Source organism: Poecilia reticulata, linkage group LG19, assembly GCF_000633615.1.
Source record: "Poecilia reticulata strain Guanapo linkage group LG19, Guppy_female_1.0+MT, whole genome shotgun sequence".
In the NCBI taxonomy this organism is placed as follows: domain Eukaryota; kingdom Metazoa; phylum Chordata; class Actinopteri; order Cyprinodontiformes; family Poeciliidae; genus Poecilia; species Poecilia reticulata.
Genome location: NC_024349.1, coordinates 23,648,903 through 23,665,486, shown reverse-complemented (window position 1 = coordinate 23,665,486; position 16,584 = coordinate 23,648,903). Strand labels below are relative to the sequence as shown.

General features: G+C 43.0%; 2 protein-coding genes across 4 annotated transcripts in view; one reads left to right on the top strand and one right to left on the bottom strand.

Moving 5' to 3' along the window:
* Nucleotides 1-1,169: 1,169 nt before the first annotated feature.
* On the bottom strand, nucleotides 1,170-9,534 carry zdhhc16b (zDHHC palmitoyltransferase 16b). Of its 3 annotated transcripts, none has more exons than XM_008437913.2 (10): nucleotides 9,306-9,534; nucleotides 5,563-5,845; nucleotides 5,285-5,479; nucleotides 4,848-4,936; nucleotides 4,738-4,766; nucleotides 4,496-4,629; nucleotides 2,900-2,985; nucleotides 2,677-2,800; nucleotides 2,473-2,543; nucleotides 1,170-1,769 (listed from the first exon to the last, which is right to left on the bottom strand). In XM_008437913.2, the coding sequence occupies exons 2-10, from the start codon at nucleotides 5,812-5,814 to the stop codon at nucleotides 1,667-1,669; spliced, it is 1,083 nt and encodes a 360-aa protein (XP_008436135.1). In that variant the 5' UTR covers nucleotides 5,815-5,845; nucleotides 9,306-9,534; the 3' UTR covers nucleotides 1,170-1,666. The 3 variants fall into 3 exon arrangements, with proteins under 3 accessions (XP_008436135.1, XP_008436134.1, XP_008436133.2); XM_008437912.2 differs by having other exon boundaries at nucleotides 5,563-5,850; nucleotides 9,306-9,532; XM_008437911.2 differs by lacking the exon at nucleotides 9,306-9,534 and having other exon boundaries at nucleotides 5,563-5,863.
* A 657-nt stretch (nucleotides 9,535-10,191) lies between these two features.
* Nucleotides 10,192-16,584, top strand: part of vps35l (VPS35 endosomal protein sorting factor like) — a 14,448-nt gene continuing 8,055 nt past the window's right edge. Inside the window, exons 1-17 of the mRNA XM_008437909.2 lie at nucleotides 10,192-10,328; nucleotides 10,654-10,753; nucleotides 10,838-11,014; nucleotides 11,119-11,238; nucleotides 11,355-11,379; nucleotides 11,521-11,600; nucleotides 11,697-11,825; nucleotides 11,901-11,985; nucleotides 12,070-12,126; nucleotides 13,560-13,656; nucleotides 13,831-13,878; nucleotides 13,952-14,045; nucleotides 14,123-14,323; nucleotides 14,410-14,456; nucleotides 15,727-15,838; nucleotides 15,988-16,104; nucleotides 16,208-16,261. Coding sequence (XP_008436131.1) covers nucleotides 10,312-10,328; nucleotides 10,654-10,753; nucleotides 10,838-11,014; nucleotides 11,119-11,238; nucleotides 11,355-11,379; nucleotides 11,521-11,600; nucleotides 11,697-11,825; nucleotides 11,901-11,985; nucleotides 12,070-12,126; nucleotides 13,560-13,656; nucleotides 13,831-13,878; nucleotides 13,952-14,045; nucleotides 14,123-14,323; nucleotides 14,410-14,456; nucleotides 15,727-15,838; nucleotides 15,988-16,104; nucleotides 16,208-16,261 — 1,560 coding nt within the window. The 5' untranslated portion in view covers nucleotides 10,192-10,311. The remainder of the gene's footprint in view (nucleotides 10,329-10,653; nucleotides 10,754-10,837; nucleotides 11,015-11,118; nucleotides 11,239-11,354; nucleotides 11,380-11,520; nucleotides 11,601-11,696; nucleotides 11,826-11,900; nucleotides 11,986-12,069; nucleotides 12,127-13,559; nucleotides 13,657-13,830; nucleotides 13,879-13,951; nucleotides 14,046-14,122; nucleotides 14,324-14,409; nucleotides 14,457-15,726; nucleotides 15,839-15,987; nucleotides 16,105-16,207; nucleotides 16,262-16,584) is intronic.

The following is a 16,584-nucleotide window of genomic DNA, read 5'->3' as shown; positions in this document are numbered from 1 at the left end:
CCCGGCAGCATTTGGTCTGGACTCTGTACTGAAGATATTATACTGATTAATTTTCTTATGGTCACATGTGCTGACATAGAGACTGTAACTAATTGTTGACCAGTTTTATTTTATTTATTTTCCTCTTCAGTTTTTCCTTTTTAATAAATTAAAACTTATAAATGTGTTTCTGCCACTTTGAAACAGCATCAGGCTCTGAAACCTGCAGTTCAAGAGCTTATTGGTTCCGCCAGGTTTTCATAATTTTTTGTCTTTTTTTTGTGGTCAAAATGACTTGTTTTTGGTGCTAATTTACAATGAATTTGTAATGAATTCATGATATTGGTGCGTATGTATGATAGTAAATCAGTCTTTTTGTTACTTGCCATTCCAATCATGCTTTCCATGTGTAAAGCTCTTGAAAAGCAGCGTCATCAGTAAGGCTGATGCAGCAGAACAGCGCCATCTGCAGGTGTGAGTTAGCAATCACTTAAACTCAATGTTTTTGACAGTTTTTTGTGAAAAATGTGCATTGAATTCACATCATGCATTTGAGCAAAACAATTTCTATGATTGCAGAATCACAAAAATAATTTCTTTTGTTTTTGTTTTCATGCATTTGTTTTGGCCCTCACCCTGGCCCTCTGGTAAATATCGTCTAGAACCGCCACAGTTCTTTTACCCTTCAGTGTGGACTTTGGCTAGGCCATTTTCCTTTTTGTTGTATAAAACCTGAAGTTACTAAGACTGCCACGTTAGGAATATTGTTGGAAATGAAAAATGTTGACTATGCTGGACTTTTGACTACATAAAGTATTTCATTGTTACAGTGGCGTGGGCATTAGCCCCGCCCACTCAGCGTCTCAGTTGCATCATGTGAAGGGTTGGTCTCAATAACATGGATCAGCTTCGATCTGAACAGCTACATCGAATTTTCATTGTTAATCATTTAGCTTCATATTGTCCTCAGTGTTGTTGCTCTTCTGCGTTTTTTTTTTTTTGTTTTGTTTTTTTTGTGGGGTCCGATTGACTCAGTCTCTCAAGATGGCGAGACGAGAGGGTTAGTTTGTGAATACTTCTGCGAAGCACTGTAGAAAATGTCTAATGTCTAACTTTGTTTTATTAAAACTTTTATTTGTAAATTGACTGTGTCTCTCTTTTATTTATCATCCAAACATGAAGACAATTGATAGCAGAAAATAACAAAACTTGTTTTATTAAAAAAAAAAAAAAAGAAACAGGAAGTGGAGCACAGCTCCTATTGGTTACTGATTACATCAGAATCTCGTCACAAACATTCAAATAGAAAATTGAAATAAAAATGTCTTAATGGAAATATTTCACAGTGCATCATTTGCTAATAGAAACTGCCTCGTTTACAAAACCAAAGGAGCAAAAAAAGACTTGGTTAAAAAAAAAAAAGCTGGAAGGAAAGAAAGTGAGTTCATCATGTTTTCCTTTCTTTGGCACCAGGACACATCAAGTCAGTAGTGCTGAATGTAACCCCAACCTCCTCTCTCTCAAAACGTAACGTGGAAAGTTGTAAACAAATATTAAAAATCATCAAAGTGACTCAACGCTTGGATCTGCAGCAACCAAAACATTTCAAGTTGAGTCATGTTCAGTTCCCAGAATGCATCAGAGCACAGCTCCTCCTCCGCTGTCCGATGTGAGGGGAGCAGAGAGGTCAGATGGTCATGGGGTCGCTGCTGGTGGAGGGCCGGTCCCACATGAGGCCGTCCCCGCTGGGCAGATGGCTGGAGGGCAGCAGGACCCGGGTCAGCCAGTGACTGAGAGGGAAAAGACTCATCGTTTCAACAGAGATGACTCAGAAATATTCAGATAACAGCAAGAAAACTATCAGTTTATTAGAAAGGAGCAGGAAATGCTAACTATGATGAAGGTTTCAGAAGACAGGCAGTGTGAGGGGCAGCCGTCATTAGACAATCAGCTGTGTTGAGAATTTGATTTGCGTTTATTTCTGCTTGTTGGCACTTTTTAAAAGTTCTGGACCAATATAAATCCTTCTTCATCCATAAAGGCCTAAAATTATGGAGGGAATTTACTGTTCAGTTTGACGTTTTGAAAATAAATCACAAGTTATTAATTAATTTGCTCTTTAAATTTATATTGGAACTGATACTGTTTCCAAAACCTTGAGTCTTACTTGGAATTATTCCTTCGATTCCTTCCTTCCTCGAACCCTAACTTTTCCTTCTCTTCTTCCTTCCTTCAATTCTTACCTTTCTTTTTTGATCACTTTCTTTCTTTTTCCTTCCTCGATCCAGAGCTTTCTTGACTCCTCTCTTCCTTCCTTCTCTCTTCCTCTGTCTTCCTTCCTTCCTGGATTCTTCTGTCCTTCCTTTATCCCTGACTTTCTTCCTTTCCTCCTCCTTCCCTCTCTTGTTCCTCAGCCTTGTCCAGGTGTTTCCATTGATGAGTTCAGAATTATTAAACCAACATATGAAGATGTTTTGTGGCTCCTGGTCTCACCTCCTTGTTTCCACTCCAAAGAACAACTTCCAGTTGTTCAGGCGGCCATGATGGTACGGGTTTCTGAACACCTGGCAGGGAGAAGAGGAACCGTTAGAACAACAGCAGCCATTGTTTTGTTTTCATGTCTGTTGAAGCAATCAAAGGAAAAAAAGTTTTATGAAGAACAAATGAATATTCAGTTCAATTCATGGCCGGTGGTACCTTGCCGTTGCCCTGCAGCCGCCTGGCCTCCTTGCGGTTGATGTGGCGCTCCACGCTGGTCTCTCCTCTGCTGATCAGCTTGGCGTGCCACAGGGTCAGTCCGCCCAGCGCCACTGCCACCGAACTGCAGAGCCAACGGGTCAGAGCGGAACAGGAGAGCCGTTACGAAACTGCCAACTAGCTGCAGGGAGTGGTCCAGGTTCTGTGCAGAGCGCCGGCTCACCTGGTCAGGACCCAGAGGAAGATGATGCACTTATGGCCAACGCTCTCTCTGGGGCTCACGTCTGGAGGCGGAGTCTGAAAGGAAGTCTAGAAACAGACAGGAAGTACTTCAGACTGGGTCTTTAAGGATTTATAGATTTCATAAAAATGTAGTTCAGTTTATTATGGCAGATTAAAAAAAAGAAGAAAAAAAAATAAACTGATTTTTCCACTGTAAATAAATTTTGTGGCACATAAGTGCCACAAAATCTTGGCACACATGTGCTAGAACTAGAACTTCATAAAGTTCTAGATTTAGAACTTTATGAAGGTGCAGTGAAGGTACTGTAAGATACTGTAAGATAAAGTAAAGACAACTAAAGAGTGAAAAAGTCTCATTTGTTTGCAAAAACCTGGATAACCTGGAGACATTTTGACGTCTCTGTAAATGATCACAAACAATTGATTAGGCTTTTTTTTTTTTTTTTGTGCAGCGCTGCATATCTTCCAGACCTTAATCACATTACCTGGGTTGTTTACTTCTCAGCTTTTCAGGTCCTTAATCAGACGTAGATATGAGAACAGGATCATTTCCAGGTGTCCTGTTTCTATCTTTGCCCTCCATCTGAGATCAGATTCTGCCTTCTGACTTCCACCTCACAGATGCTGTCGCTCCAAACATCTCATTAAAGCTCCTTGATTAAACTAGGCCACACCTCGGGGCAGAGGTCATCAACATTTACTATCCAGAGCCTTCAGTTCCCTGAAACGTTTGTCTAGAGCCACAAAGCCCATAAAAGAAATGTTAAGTTATTTTATTGAAGAATCATGACTGTAAATTTATGTTTAGATTTTAAAGTATCAAGCTTTAAAAAAAAATTGAGAACAAAGGTTGCATCGACTGCAGTTTTATGATCTTTAAAACAGCCTGACCTCCTGATTCTCTCATGCATGTTTGAGCAATCCTTTAATCCCCATGGCAACCATTCAACTGCAAAACGCCTGGGTGGACCTAGCTCCGCCTTCAAAGACGAAGCTCCTCCTCTGACCTGCAGATTTCAAGCTTTAGAGCTTCCACCTCTCAGAGTAGCTCTACCTCGCCACTCCTCCACTCAGCTCCTTCAGACTAGCCAGCAACAATCAGCAAACACCTGGTGCTTAACCTGGTGGCTAACCCTTACCCATATCATTGTAGGAGATATTTCTCAGTTCAACGTTGGTAAAAATAAAAAACAAGTTGTTAAAGGGTTAATAGAGGAGCCATGTTGTGATGACTTCCTGTAGGCAGAGTTTCAGAAAGAGCAGGAGTTTTTAAAGAGACAGGAGCCTAATTTCAAGGAACTAAATTGCAATGTCAAATTTCTTTTGTCATTATTTGATATATGTCACCTTTTTACAACAATTTAAGGTAACATAGTTGTGTAATTGTGCTATAAAATGGCACTATGTGGCTGGACAACACACAATACTGCCCCTTTAAGTTTGAATAGAGTCATCAGTCATATTTTGTTGATCCTAAATGGCCAAAAAAGGCTCTGGAGATCAAACTAAGTGAATCTCTGGATTCAGGTCAGTAAATGGAGGTAAAGCACTCCGAACCCTAACAGAACTCACTCACCTCTATAGCGCTGTAGGCGTCCAGAAACAGGTTCCTGCTGCTGATGCTGCAGTAGACGCAGCCCAGGGTCATGTAGAGGCAGAAGGAGAAGAAGTAGCGATGGTTCAGGTGGCCGACACAGTTGTTCAGCCAGGCTGGGAAGGTGTTCAGGTCAAACATTTACAGCAGGTTCAGAGAGGCCGGAGCGCTCCCATCGTTTTCATGTGGAGTCGTTTCACATGTTCTACGGGCTAAAAGGATACGACAGTGGTGGTCCATCTTCAGGACGCACCTGCAACACAACAGAAACAGCTCTGTGACATAAAGACGGGCCGAACCGGCTCGGCGCCCGGGAGGAGAGAGAGCAGCTTACAGGCTGCAGATGCTGCAGTGGTGCGTCCTCGGCGGTTTGGGGGTGATGCATTTCTTGCAGATGGAAACAGACGGAACGTCGCGTTTGTCCTGAAACACGCAGACAAGGAAAACACTTTACTGAGACAATAACGGTCCGCGACGCCTCGGAAAGACCAGGAATGTCACTGTAACTAATTACAGCGGACGATAAATTGTCCTACAAATTACTGCGATAAACAAGTCGCAATATATTTTCAAGCAATATATTGACAATGGTATCATAATGTAAGTTTGCCATCTGTTATGAAGTGTCATTTGGTAAATAACGAAATTTTTAATGCAAAGTTGCATTAAAAGTCCATTCAAAGTATCAACTTTGCATTAAAAGTGTCATTATTTTCCGAATGACTACTGAATACCTTTGCGAGGTACGGTACTTTATGGTGGACATAGTACCTTGGGTGGGTGTCCAGGGGAGGTGGTGGTGGCCTTGTAGTAGTGGAAGACCACCAGGATGAGCAGCCAGTGGCCGCAGCAGAGATGCCAGGCGATCCAGTGAGCGGGGTACGAGGAGAAGATGGTTGGTAAGACAAACAGGTAGACGATGATGACCACAGAGGACGTCAGTAGGACCACCAGGCACACAAACACCTGGAGGGGTAAGGGGGGAAAGAGAGACGCTGAAGAGAAACCAGAGCAGAGTCAGGGCCAGTTGGTTGGAACAGAGAGCTCACCACTCCAAACCACCGGGTGACATTGTCCACGATCCAGTAGACCGGCTCGAATGCGCAGTCCAGCAGTGTGTCCGAGTTGGTGAGGCTGTTGTAGTAAAGGGAGCGAAGCAGCAGCTTGCCGTACCTCCACGCCGCCGACAACCTGACCCCGACCCGACCTCCTCCTTCCTGCGGGCGGCAAAGCCGGCGCAAGCGCAGCGCCAGTCGCATGGCCCGGGAGAGCTGCCACCTCCAGCTGCTGCCCAGACGCATGCCACCACCGGCCGCTCGCCTCCGGAACACTCTGCCCTGCAAGCACACGCATGCGCACAGGCACACGGACCAGCAGTGAGAAACGCAGGCCGCGTAAAACAGGAGCTCGTCATACTGGAGCCAGACGGCCACCGAGTTCTCCATCGTCTTCCTCAGGTAGAGAGCGGACGTTCAACAGGAAGACTGGCGGTCGGTGAGGCAGGACAGTTTCCTAGAGAATCTAACAGCGCCTTTCACTCACAGCTAATGGAAACCGAAGTGATCAAGTGCTGAGGGACACTTGTCAGCCCCCAGAAACCAACGTCTCCTTTGAATAATTTAGGACCAGGCCAGATCCACGCCGATTAAAAGGTCCAAGAAATTAGGAGGGGAGAAGCAGAGTGGTAACCCTGTAAGGAAGGTATGGGAGGGGGGTTAGAGGGAAATGCAAGACGATGAAAGGGTCCGGAAGGACATAAAGTGGCTACGTGATCCTGAGGCGACATTTCATCAAGCTGAGTACTGCTCCCTCTGATGGGGCTTACAAAATTACAACTGGCACTGAGACAGAGCCTCCTAAAAGTACTAACAGCCTTTTAGCCTGGGAAAAACCAGCCTCTTCTTCTACACTGCAGCGGTTCTGGACTTATTGGAAAATGATTGCTTCCTAGAGGACTTAACTCCTTTGAAGTTTAAAACGACTGGGTCTGATTTTACACAATCGCAAACATTTGGCAGTGATGTTTGAACAGCTTCAGCTCAATTGAGCTTATGGAAATGCTGTGGGTCGTAAAACTGCGTGGGTGGTACAGCAATGACATCTTTACAGCCCCTTTGCACCAGCCCTGTTTAGTCCGATTGAATCCAACTCTAATACGTTTGCCGAGAAAGTCCGGTCAGTTTGGGGTGGGAAGTTCTGGTCCGCCTACAAACCTAGATCTCGGTTTGGTTGATGTGAACTCTGGAGTGGTTCAAATGCCAATGTCAAGGCAAGTAGACCAGAGACTATTCCAAAAGCAAGACAAGGCATTCTGGGTAAATATAACCAAAACAAACCAGTGTGTCTAGTGCAAGAGGGCGAAATGGCTCATGGTTTTAAACCAACGACAAAAGAGAAATCTTACAGCCTAAAATCTGACGCCTCTCCATTTTTACTTGCACTTTGTGAAGAAGGAAGTGTCTACTTCAGAGGTTTATGAGTCATTTCCTTGAGCGGTTCTTGGTGCAGCACCACCATAGGCACGAGGGAACAAGTTTTTCAAAAGGTTTGGGATGTTTGATACAGTGCAGTGTGAAAGAGAATCTCATCAACTGAAAATGTGGTGTTGCCATTTTGGTTCCCAATCGACTATCAGGTGTGAAAACATTCATTTGAACCACAAACTACAGCCTTATACAGGCAGACTACAGTTCTAAAACAGCTGCCTTCTGTTCACTAACTGGCCTGGTTGAAACTCAACCAGAGAAATTGAACTCAATGGGAGAATTCCACACAGGCATTCTGTCGGAATTGCGTAGGAACGCAATGGCCCGTTAAATTCACACACAGTTTGGTGTGTTACAACCAAAAACACTTGTGTGTTTTGTGCAATATATCAACACCAAGCAGTAGACAACTGAAGTGGGAGAACAACAGAGTGTTTTACAATTCAATATCTGAAAAGTCTTTGTGTGTTTGTATCCAGCACAATGAGCCAACTCTTTCACGTGTGCTTCTCCTTCCGCTTCACAAATATTTGCCACTTTGTGTTGCTCCCGCACATAAAATTCCAATAAAATTTAAAGTCTGTGGTTCTAATGTGTCAAAATGTGAAAACAAAGGTATGGAAGGTACAGTAGTGATGGACACCAACAGGAAGAGAGTAAAGTCAGGTTATTTGGTCGGTTCAGACAATTAAAAACGATGGAAGTGATAGAAAACCTGAGGTCAAGGGAGTTCGAAGGGTACCACTCTTTTCAGTGACCACCAGGTCTTTCCCCTTTAGAGATGGATTATGATGGAACGGTTTTCGACGTAAACTAGTGAGCGAGATAAACATGAGGACATACAGAGCGACAGGTCTGCACAGATGGTGTTTAGCTGACTGGGTAGGAAAAAAAAGGTGTTAAAAAGTCAGATTATTCATGTAGTGAACCTGACAGGAAGAAGGGACAGAATCATGTCAGAGCAGAATCTCTATGGTAACCGATGTCCCCAATCTGCTCTGAGACGGCAGGCGGACCAGCACCTCACTGTGTTTCACCGTAACAAGCTTTACTCCGTCCTCTAGTGGAGGATGCCATTTTCAGTGATCCACACCATGAAGAAACCTGATTTTTTTTTCTTCCCCCAAGCAGAAGCTGCAGAGTTTTCACTGCTCACAAGTTGGGACTTGCTTTCTCTTCTCCTCCAAAGGTTTATCATTTCTTCAAATGTTTCTTTTTACACACAGGGATTCATTCGCAGATGATATTTGACTTTTTTTCTCGAATCTGACACCAGCAGCCTCTTACTCATTTTGGCTCTTTTTGCCACCTAATCTGGACTTCTGCTAGCAGAACAGTCATAGATGTATCTCTGCTGCTGTGGTAACGACTCGGGTCAATGCTTCTGAAATGTTTTAATCCACTAAACTAAATGGACATATATTATAGGTATAAATACATTATTTCTCAGTCATTTATTTGCGTAGATACGCATATTTAATTTATATTTGCGTGTTTGCTAAACAGTTGTGATGAGAAATGTTAAGGTAAATACACAATGTGGAGAGCTCAACATTTGCACCACACAAAGACATTAACCATCAGAGCTGCGCAAACTAGGTCAGACTTTAGAGGGGCAGTAGCCCAGGGCTACTATTTTTGGGGATGTCCCAAAATATTTTTATTCTATTTGGTCATTTGTTTTCTTTCTCCTTTTTTCCATCATTAGATTTGGGGAATTTGTTTGGGATGTGACTCTGAAGTAATCAAAACCAAAATGTTGAATGTGAAATTAAACTGTTTAATGTTATTTATGTCATTACTTTCTAGTTTAAATTAAACGCAATCTAACTGACTGGACACCCTGTGAAAAATTTTTTCTTCTTTTTTGTAAACTTATAGAAACATAGAAAATATTTATTTTCCATTATTTATCGTCATGCATGCATTTCTGTCAATATTTAAACAGTATATTACTCTTCAGTCACAACCTTAGACCAATATTACTCTTTGTAGCACCATAAAGAGAATAACACATTCATAAAGCTAATGTTGGGGTCAAAATTGTGTGCTTTCTCTGAGCAGTCTAACGCTGTATGAAGCCAGAAACCGCCACAGAAAACCCACGTTAAGGTCATTTAACCTCCTGACTTGTAAATATATAATCTTGTTAACCACGGGCATTCCTCCAATTAGTTACAGTTGTATTACATTAGCAGGCTAGCTAACCTCTAGCATCTTGATACCCCACCTTTGTTAAGTGTTCAGTTCTAATGGATAACGATAATGCACTTTCAAAGAAATAGATTAGCAACCGCGGAGCTTACCTGCTCAGAAGAACTATGTAGGCAAGAGATGAAGCTGTTGTCAAGTCATGGTTTCACTAAACAAGTGACCTACGGGAATTTCACTGACTACAGAAAGACCGACAGTACAAAGCGGTAAGATTGACGAAGTTCGTATTTTAAGCAGATGTATCACTAATGTATAGGAAAAGTAGAACTTCCTTCTTTTAAGGAGGAGACATAAAATTAGATAAATCTTGAGTTAAATTTTAAACTAAACACTACCAACAGCTGCGTTATAAAATAGTTAGATACACAACATTGAGATTCATCGGTGTAAAATTAGTTAAAGTGAGACCTCTGTCTTTATTTTTTATCTTTTTCCTGGCGGAGACTAATGCTGCGTTTCAGGTGTATTCGGAACTGGAAAATCCAGGCACAAAAACAGGAACCTGGGAAAACCAAGAACGTCCCCCGAAGTCGGGTTTCCCACAGGGGACTTGGGAGCGACTCCGACTACAGTCAGTTTAAGACTTATAAAGCCAACTTACAATAGTAAAAAGTGGTGAAAACATGTCTATTTTACAAGACAATTGTAATTGCTTCTAAAGTCCCACCCGCAACTCTAAACTGAACATTTTAACTGGTGTTTGCTTGTGGAAAGTAAAGCTTAAAATTATGTCCGTAAGAGGTACTGCCAACAATGTCTATGCGGAGCACCACGTTGAAATCCCGACTTCTTTTTCGACTATCTGGAATGCATCTCTGGCTTCCGAGGTAACTGGAACTTAGCATCAGAAGCACACAATGTACCATGGGAAATGAAGTCACATTTGCAAGTGCAATATTTTTTAAAACATCTCTTAGCTCTAGTAAACGCTGCCTTGAATTAAGTTTTGAGCCATTGTTTTACTGTAACTTTATCTCTGACAAAGTAGCAACAATAACAATGACATCAGCGCTAAATTTAAAGATAAAAAAACCACCTCGTCACCAAATTACAGCCTGAACCAGGAAGTCCAGAAGTGTCATGTGATATGAAAAAAAAATGGCTTCGGTGCAATGGTAAGATGCTTTTTCTCATTCTAAAACATGTAGCTATGAAACCCGAACTGTTAAACTAGCCATGTATTTTTAATATGCGACGTTTAAGTACGCATATATTGCATTTAACTTGTAGCTGTGTATTTTTAACCGTTTTTTCTACAGTTTTTAGCTGGTATTTGCTACACTAAGCTAAAGCCATAAAATAACAGCCACTAAACTTGTACACACTTTATTTATTTATTATTAAAGTTGATAGTTTAAAGCAGGACTAAATAAGTAACCGTTGTGTGCTTGAATTGTAGTTAGGTTTTATGAATACATCTCCTGCTTGTTGTGCCAACAGGCGCTCTCGTGGGCGAAACTATGAGGCAGAGCTGCAGAGGTGTCATCCTGAGGGACTTCCTGTCGAGTTCGGAGACTACCATCCCCTCAAGCCTATCATGGTATCACCTGCCTCCTGTTGTCCAGCCTCTGTGTGAAACCTGCTGACCCGATTCACAAAATGACCCCTCTCTGTTTCCGTCCAGGTCACAGACACAAAGACCCGCCGTGGAGCTCGCAAAGGCAGCACCTCCTCATCTTCCTCCTCCTCCTCCTCAGCACCCGTGGACCCCCTCAGCTCCATGCTGGACGGGACAGACCCCCTGTCCATGTTTGCCGCCACCGAGACGTCGGCTCCCGCATCACACAGCAGTTCCGTGGGGGTCAGTTCACCAGCTGACCCTGCAGGAGAAAAACGAAGAGAGGGGACGGGTGGGGAAGGAAGGTTTTAATTTTTTTCTTTTAAACAGACATGTTGTGCTTCCAGGATCTCGGGAGGAAGAGGAGGGTGAAGGAGGAAGAGGCGCTCGGAGCCGACTTTGAGCCCTGGTCAACAAAACGAGGAGAAATCCTGGCCAGGTTTACCACCACTGAAAAACTGTCCATTGTGAGTCTGACATTTTCAGACATGATCGCATGTAGAAGCTTATTGGACGTTGTCACACACTGCCACGGCAACGGTTTAGGGTTAAAACCTAAAGGTTTCTGTGTTTCTCTTTACAGAATCTCTGTATGGGCTCTGACGGAGGTAAGACCACTTGTTTTGGATCTAGTTATTCTATTTATTTTTTTCTCATATTATTATACTTGTTATTCATTTAAATTGAATGAGTGTGTAAACAGGTGTCCCATTTCAGTAAAGAACTGACAAATCCGTTTTGTCCACCAGGAAAAGCTCCCAATCCAGGATCGTCGGCCGTTTCAGAGAAAGTCCGCACTCGCCTGGAGGAGCTGGACGATTTGGAGGAGGCACGTCGCTTGTTAACGCTTGTTAACTACATGTTAACGATCGGCGCTGGGTTGGAGCAGGTGTGTGACAGCTTGGTGTGTGTGTGTGTGTTACAGGGTTCCCACAGGGAGCTCCTCAACCTCTCCCAGCAGGATTACGCCAACCGCATCGAGGAGCTCAACCAGTCCCTGAAGGAGGCCTGGTCATCCGACCAGAAGGTCAAAGCCCTGAAGATCGTCATCCAGGTAACAACACACACATACACACACTCATCCTTCCTCTTCGGGGTCAAACACACTGACCTGCGAGATACGTTCCAGTGCTCCAAACTTCTGTCCGACACGTCTGTGATCCAGTTCTACCCCAGCAAGTTCGTCCTCATCACCGACATCCTCGACACTTTCGGTGCGTTCACTTCCTGTCAGCTCCTGCTGCTGTTGCTGTTGTCAAGATGTTACATCATGTTGTTTGTGTGTGTGTGTGTTGTAGGCCGTCTGGTGTATGACAGGATCTGGACCATGTGTTCAGACCCCAGACCTCTGCCAGGTAAGTCTGGACATGTTTCCATTTCTGTCACATTAAAGCCTCCAACTTCAGTTTACTACACTGGGGTTTTATACTCTGGATCAGGGGTGCCCAATATGTCGATTGCGATCGACCGGTCGATCGCGGAAAGGTTTTGAGTTGCTCTCGGCAGGTGACAAACTGAACGCTGCCAGGACGCTGAGACCAGCACTTTCTCTTCTGACGGGCTTATCAAAAATATTCACTAAGATCCTAAACATTTGTAGCTTCATTAAAAAAAGAATAATTATAAAAAGTCAACGAAACATATTACAATTAATCATCTCAGTAATTATTGTTTCAACAAGGTGTTGCGCAATGCAGTGCGTTTTGGTTCCATTAACAAAAAAAAGAGGAAAAAAAGGCGACTCAAAGACCGACTGACGAGCAGAGCAGGAGTTTAAATTAGCTACTCAACCACCGCTGTGTTCATGAGAGGCTTATTAATAATCGAGAAATAAATATCAAGCCTGGAAACCTGATATCGTAACGGACTGAACGTTGTGTTTTTAATGTAGCCTAATCTTTGCTCGGCTTGCGGGGCACAGGCGGTTGCCACGGCAACGGGTGTCGGTCACGACAGAGAGAGAGAGTAAAAAGGTAGGAGTGGTTTTGAGTTGATTGTCTTTTCGGGTTGTTTTACCTTTGTTTACCTTTGTTGTGGCTCATTACACCTGCTGTCGTTTCTGAACGTTCAATAAACGACAAAATTGGACTAATTACCTCGTTTGTTTGTGAGCATACGTCACAACAGACATCAGATAGGACAAATATATTTCATTAAGTTTTAACAAATTCTACTGCAATAATTATGTGAAATTAAATTAATTATATCCCAACTTCAGAAGATTTGCCTTCACCTATACTAGGCTCGGTGTTTCTTCCTATCAGTCTGTATTTTCTTATATTGAGGTCATCAAACCAAATTTCAGATCTACCATGACTGACTGACACCTGCTGGCATCAGGTTTGCAACCAGCTTCTGACTGAGAAACCAGTAACCATCTCCCAGTGTCAGAATCTCACTGAGGAAGGAACTGCATTAGGTTTTCTGTCACTTTATTATTTCTGCTATAACTGATTTATATTCACATATAAAATAAGTCAATAGAGTTTAATTTGCTATTTTTATGTCTTTGTGTCATGAGGTAGATCTCATGCGGCTGGTGAGAGAAAAAGTCAATCTTGCTCTCAAAAAGTTTGGGCACCCCTGCTCTGGATCAATATGAATTAGAATCCTAAAAGTGTGGCATGCCTCTGAATTCAGAACCCTTTACGTTGATGGCACTAAATGAAATCTAGAGCCTCAGTGGGTAAAGTCAGGGAGTCTCTCCCTCTCACGTTCTCTCTCTTTCTCTCTCTCTGTCTCTCTCTTTTTCTCTCTCTCTCTCTCTGCCTATCCCTCTCTCTCTCAGACTCCTTCACAGTAGAAGATGTGAATGACACGGCGAAGGAGACGTGCCTCAACTGGTTCTTCAAGATCGCCTCCATTAGGGAGCTGCTGCCCCGACTGTATCCACCAACAGCTGTTTGAATTCTTTAACCAAAGCTCTGAGTGAGGGTGGAAGAGTTCCTGTGTGGGGTTTGAGGACAGATGTGCAGAAGGTTCCACATCTGGGCTTATGTAACGGTTGTGTTGGGTCAGCGTTTGGAAGCTGAAGTTGACTCTTTAACCTCTGACCTCAGATATGTGGAAGCTGCTATCCTCAAGTGCAACCGTTTCCTCAGCAAGTCGTAAGTCTCCTCCAACACCGTTTTCCTTTCTGAGAACCGTCCGCAAACTGCCTCACGGTTCACCTCTTTGTAGAGGAATCCAGGAGACCCTTCCCCGGCTGACCGCCATGATCCGTGGGATGGGAGACCCTCTGGTTGCCGCCTACGCCAGAGCTTACCTCTGCAGGGTGAGTCACCCTCTCCTCCTCCTCCTCCTCCCCCGGCCGTCCTGTGGCTCAGACCTGACGCCCCTTCCGATCCCCAGGTGGGCATGGAGGTGGCGCCCCACCTGAAGGAGAGTCTGAACGCCAACGTCTTCGACTTGCTCGCCACCTTCAGGCAGATCAGCGGTGACAGTGTCCAGAAGCAGCTGCACTTGCAGAAGGTGGAGGTTCCGGCGTACCTGACGCTCTACTCGCCCGCCATCAACTGGATCCTGCAGTGCGTCGCGTACAGAGCTCCGGAGGTAAACGCCTGTCCGCTGGCCTCAGCCCAAACGGGCATCAGCTGAATGAAAGTCTAACTGTTATCCCATTGCTGTTTCAACATCAGCCACTTCTCACAGAGATGATGGAGAGATGCAAGATGATGGCAAATAAGTAAGTAGACCGAGCAGAAAGGGGCGGGACATTGTGGACTTAGAGTTTCATCATGATGATGTTTTGTGGTACTATTGTGATAATGATAAAAGTAACAATAAAAACTATCTGCTCTTCCAAAACACATGTGTGATTTGCATCACTAAAACTGCACACAGTAAAGAATTTAATCATATTTTCATATGTATTGATAGCAGCTGCGCTTTAATTACAGGTCGGTGCAAAACTTTGTCGATATTCCGCTAATGTAAAAAAAAAAAAAATACAATTTCACAATTTTTGTGCTTCCATTAAATAATAAACGCAATTAAAATCACATGTGAATAAGTTTGTTCGCATAATAAGTTATTAAAAAACATGCCACTTCATTATCCTCCAACTACTTCCTGTCTTCTTCTTCATGGTTTGAGCCAACATCCGGTTGTGGAACATATGACTCGTGTGATGTGAAAAAAGGGTTTCAATTGCAATTTTGCGAAGTTAACCCATTTTGATACGACCATAAATCCACCTCACCCTAGCGCCAAAACGCTTTTAACAAAACAAGAGTTTTTTCAATATCATCAATGGAAACGCAGCTACTGTTATTGAACAAAGATTGGAGAAAATAGTAAAGCTAACAAGTAAAGCTAAGCTTTATTGGAGTCTTAAACATCATCAATTAAAATAAAGATTAAGATAAATCTAAATTCTTATGAAATGAAATGTGTCACGATAAATGATAATTAATTACTGCCCATCCTTATTAGCAGGAAATAGTCTGCCGTGGCGCCCCCTAAAGGGAGAGAAAAACACATCCATCCATTAATCCATTTTCTTACACCCTTGTCCCTCAGTGGGGTCGGGAGGGTTGCTGGTGCCCATCTCCAGCTAACGTTCCGGGCAAGAGACGGGGTCACCCTGGACAGGTCGCCAGTCTGTCGCAGGGCGAGAAAAACACATATAAAAGCATAAACCTGCCTCAAGGCAATTTTTGAAAATCTTCATCCAAAGTGGGCGGTGCCAAGAGACCTTGAGAGGCGTGGCCAAGCGTGGACGTTAAGGAGGGGTGTGGTCAGTTGCAGTTGCTAGCGTTAAATCAAAAGAGGGCAGCACTGAGACAGTTTCAGGCCAAATATTGCAGATTTAAACAAATTTACACAAAAATCTCACAATTTGCACAGCAAATAATTTATACAGTTTATGTGTGGAAAAACTGTCTATTTAGAGTTCAGTTGCTCCAGCTGTATCTCACTTATTTCACTGTAAGTTTGTTGTTTTTTTCCCACAGTGCCTTGCTTCTCAACTCAATAATGAGAGCGTTCAGACCGGAGTTTGTTGCAACCAGAGCCACTGATTTCATTGGTATGATCAAAGACTGCGACGAGTCCGGCTTCCCAAAGGTCAGAGGGCGCAAATGGTTGGACTATTCTAATCTGTTCTAGCCTCTTAAAGCAGCTAGAAACTTCAAAAAAATTGTTAAAAGTAGCTTCTTTTTTTTTCTCCTGTTAACGTTTTAATCTTGAAACAAAGTTTCATTTTGCCTCTGCAGCACCTGCTGTACGGCTCTCTGGGTCGCAGTCTGGCCTGCGCCGATCCGCCAGAGTCTGAGAGGCTGACCATCCTGAACGAAGCCTGGAAGGTCATCACCAAAGTCCGAAACCCTCAGGTTCTGCAACTTCTACACAGACAAAAAAAAAAACCCCACTTATACCAGTTACTTGTTCCAGATCATAACTCATTCATTTTATTTTATTTTGTTGTTTTTGTAGGATTACATGAACTGCGCTGAGATCTGGGTGGAGTTCACCTGCCGACACTTTGCTGTGAGTGAAACTGGCTTGGAAACTGGTGACCACTACTTTTCTTACACTGCAAAAAGTCCCCTTTCAAAAACAAGAAAAAAAAGTACAAAAACAGGGTATAATTTTCTTAAAATAAGAAAAATTATCTGCCAACAGAACAAGAAAATTTATCTTGTCAAGATTTTCTAAAACAAGAAAAAATATCTTACCAAGATAAACCTACAATATCTTAAAATTAGTGTATTTTTACTTAAAACAAGCCAATTTTACTTATACGAGTAAGATATATTATCTTATTTTAAGAAAAATTATCTCAAGTAAAGAAAATGTTACTTGACACTGAA

Excerpts from the sequence above, each read along its gene's own strand:
- zdhhc16b (XM_008437913.2), bottom strand. The coding sequence starts at position 5,814 with ATGCGTCTGGGCAGCAGCTGGAGGTGGCAGCTCTCCCGGGCCATGCGA. Across the intron at positions 2,986-4,495 it reads ACGCCTACAGCGCTATAGAG|ACTTCCTTTCAGACTCCGCC; the intron begins GTGAGTGAGTTC and ends GTCTGTTTCTAG. Across the intron at positions 1,770-2,472 it reads TTTGGAGTGGAAACAAGGAG|TCACTGGCTGACCCGGGTCC; the intron begins GTGAGACCAGGA and ends TTTCCCTCTCAG.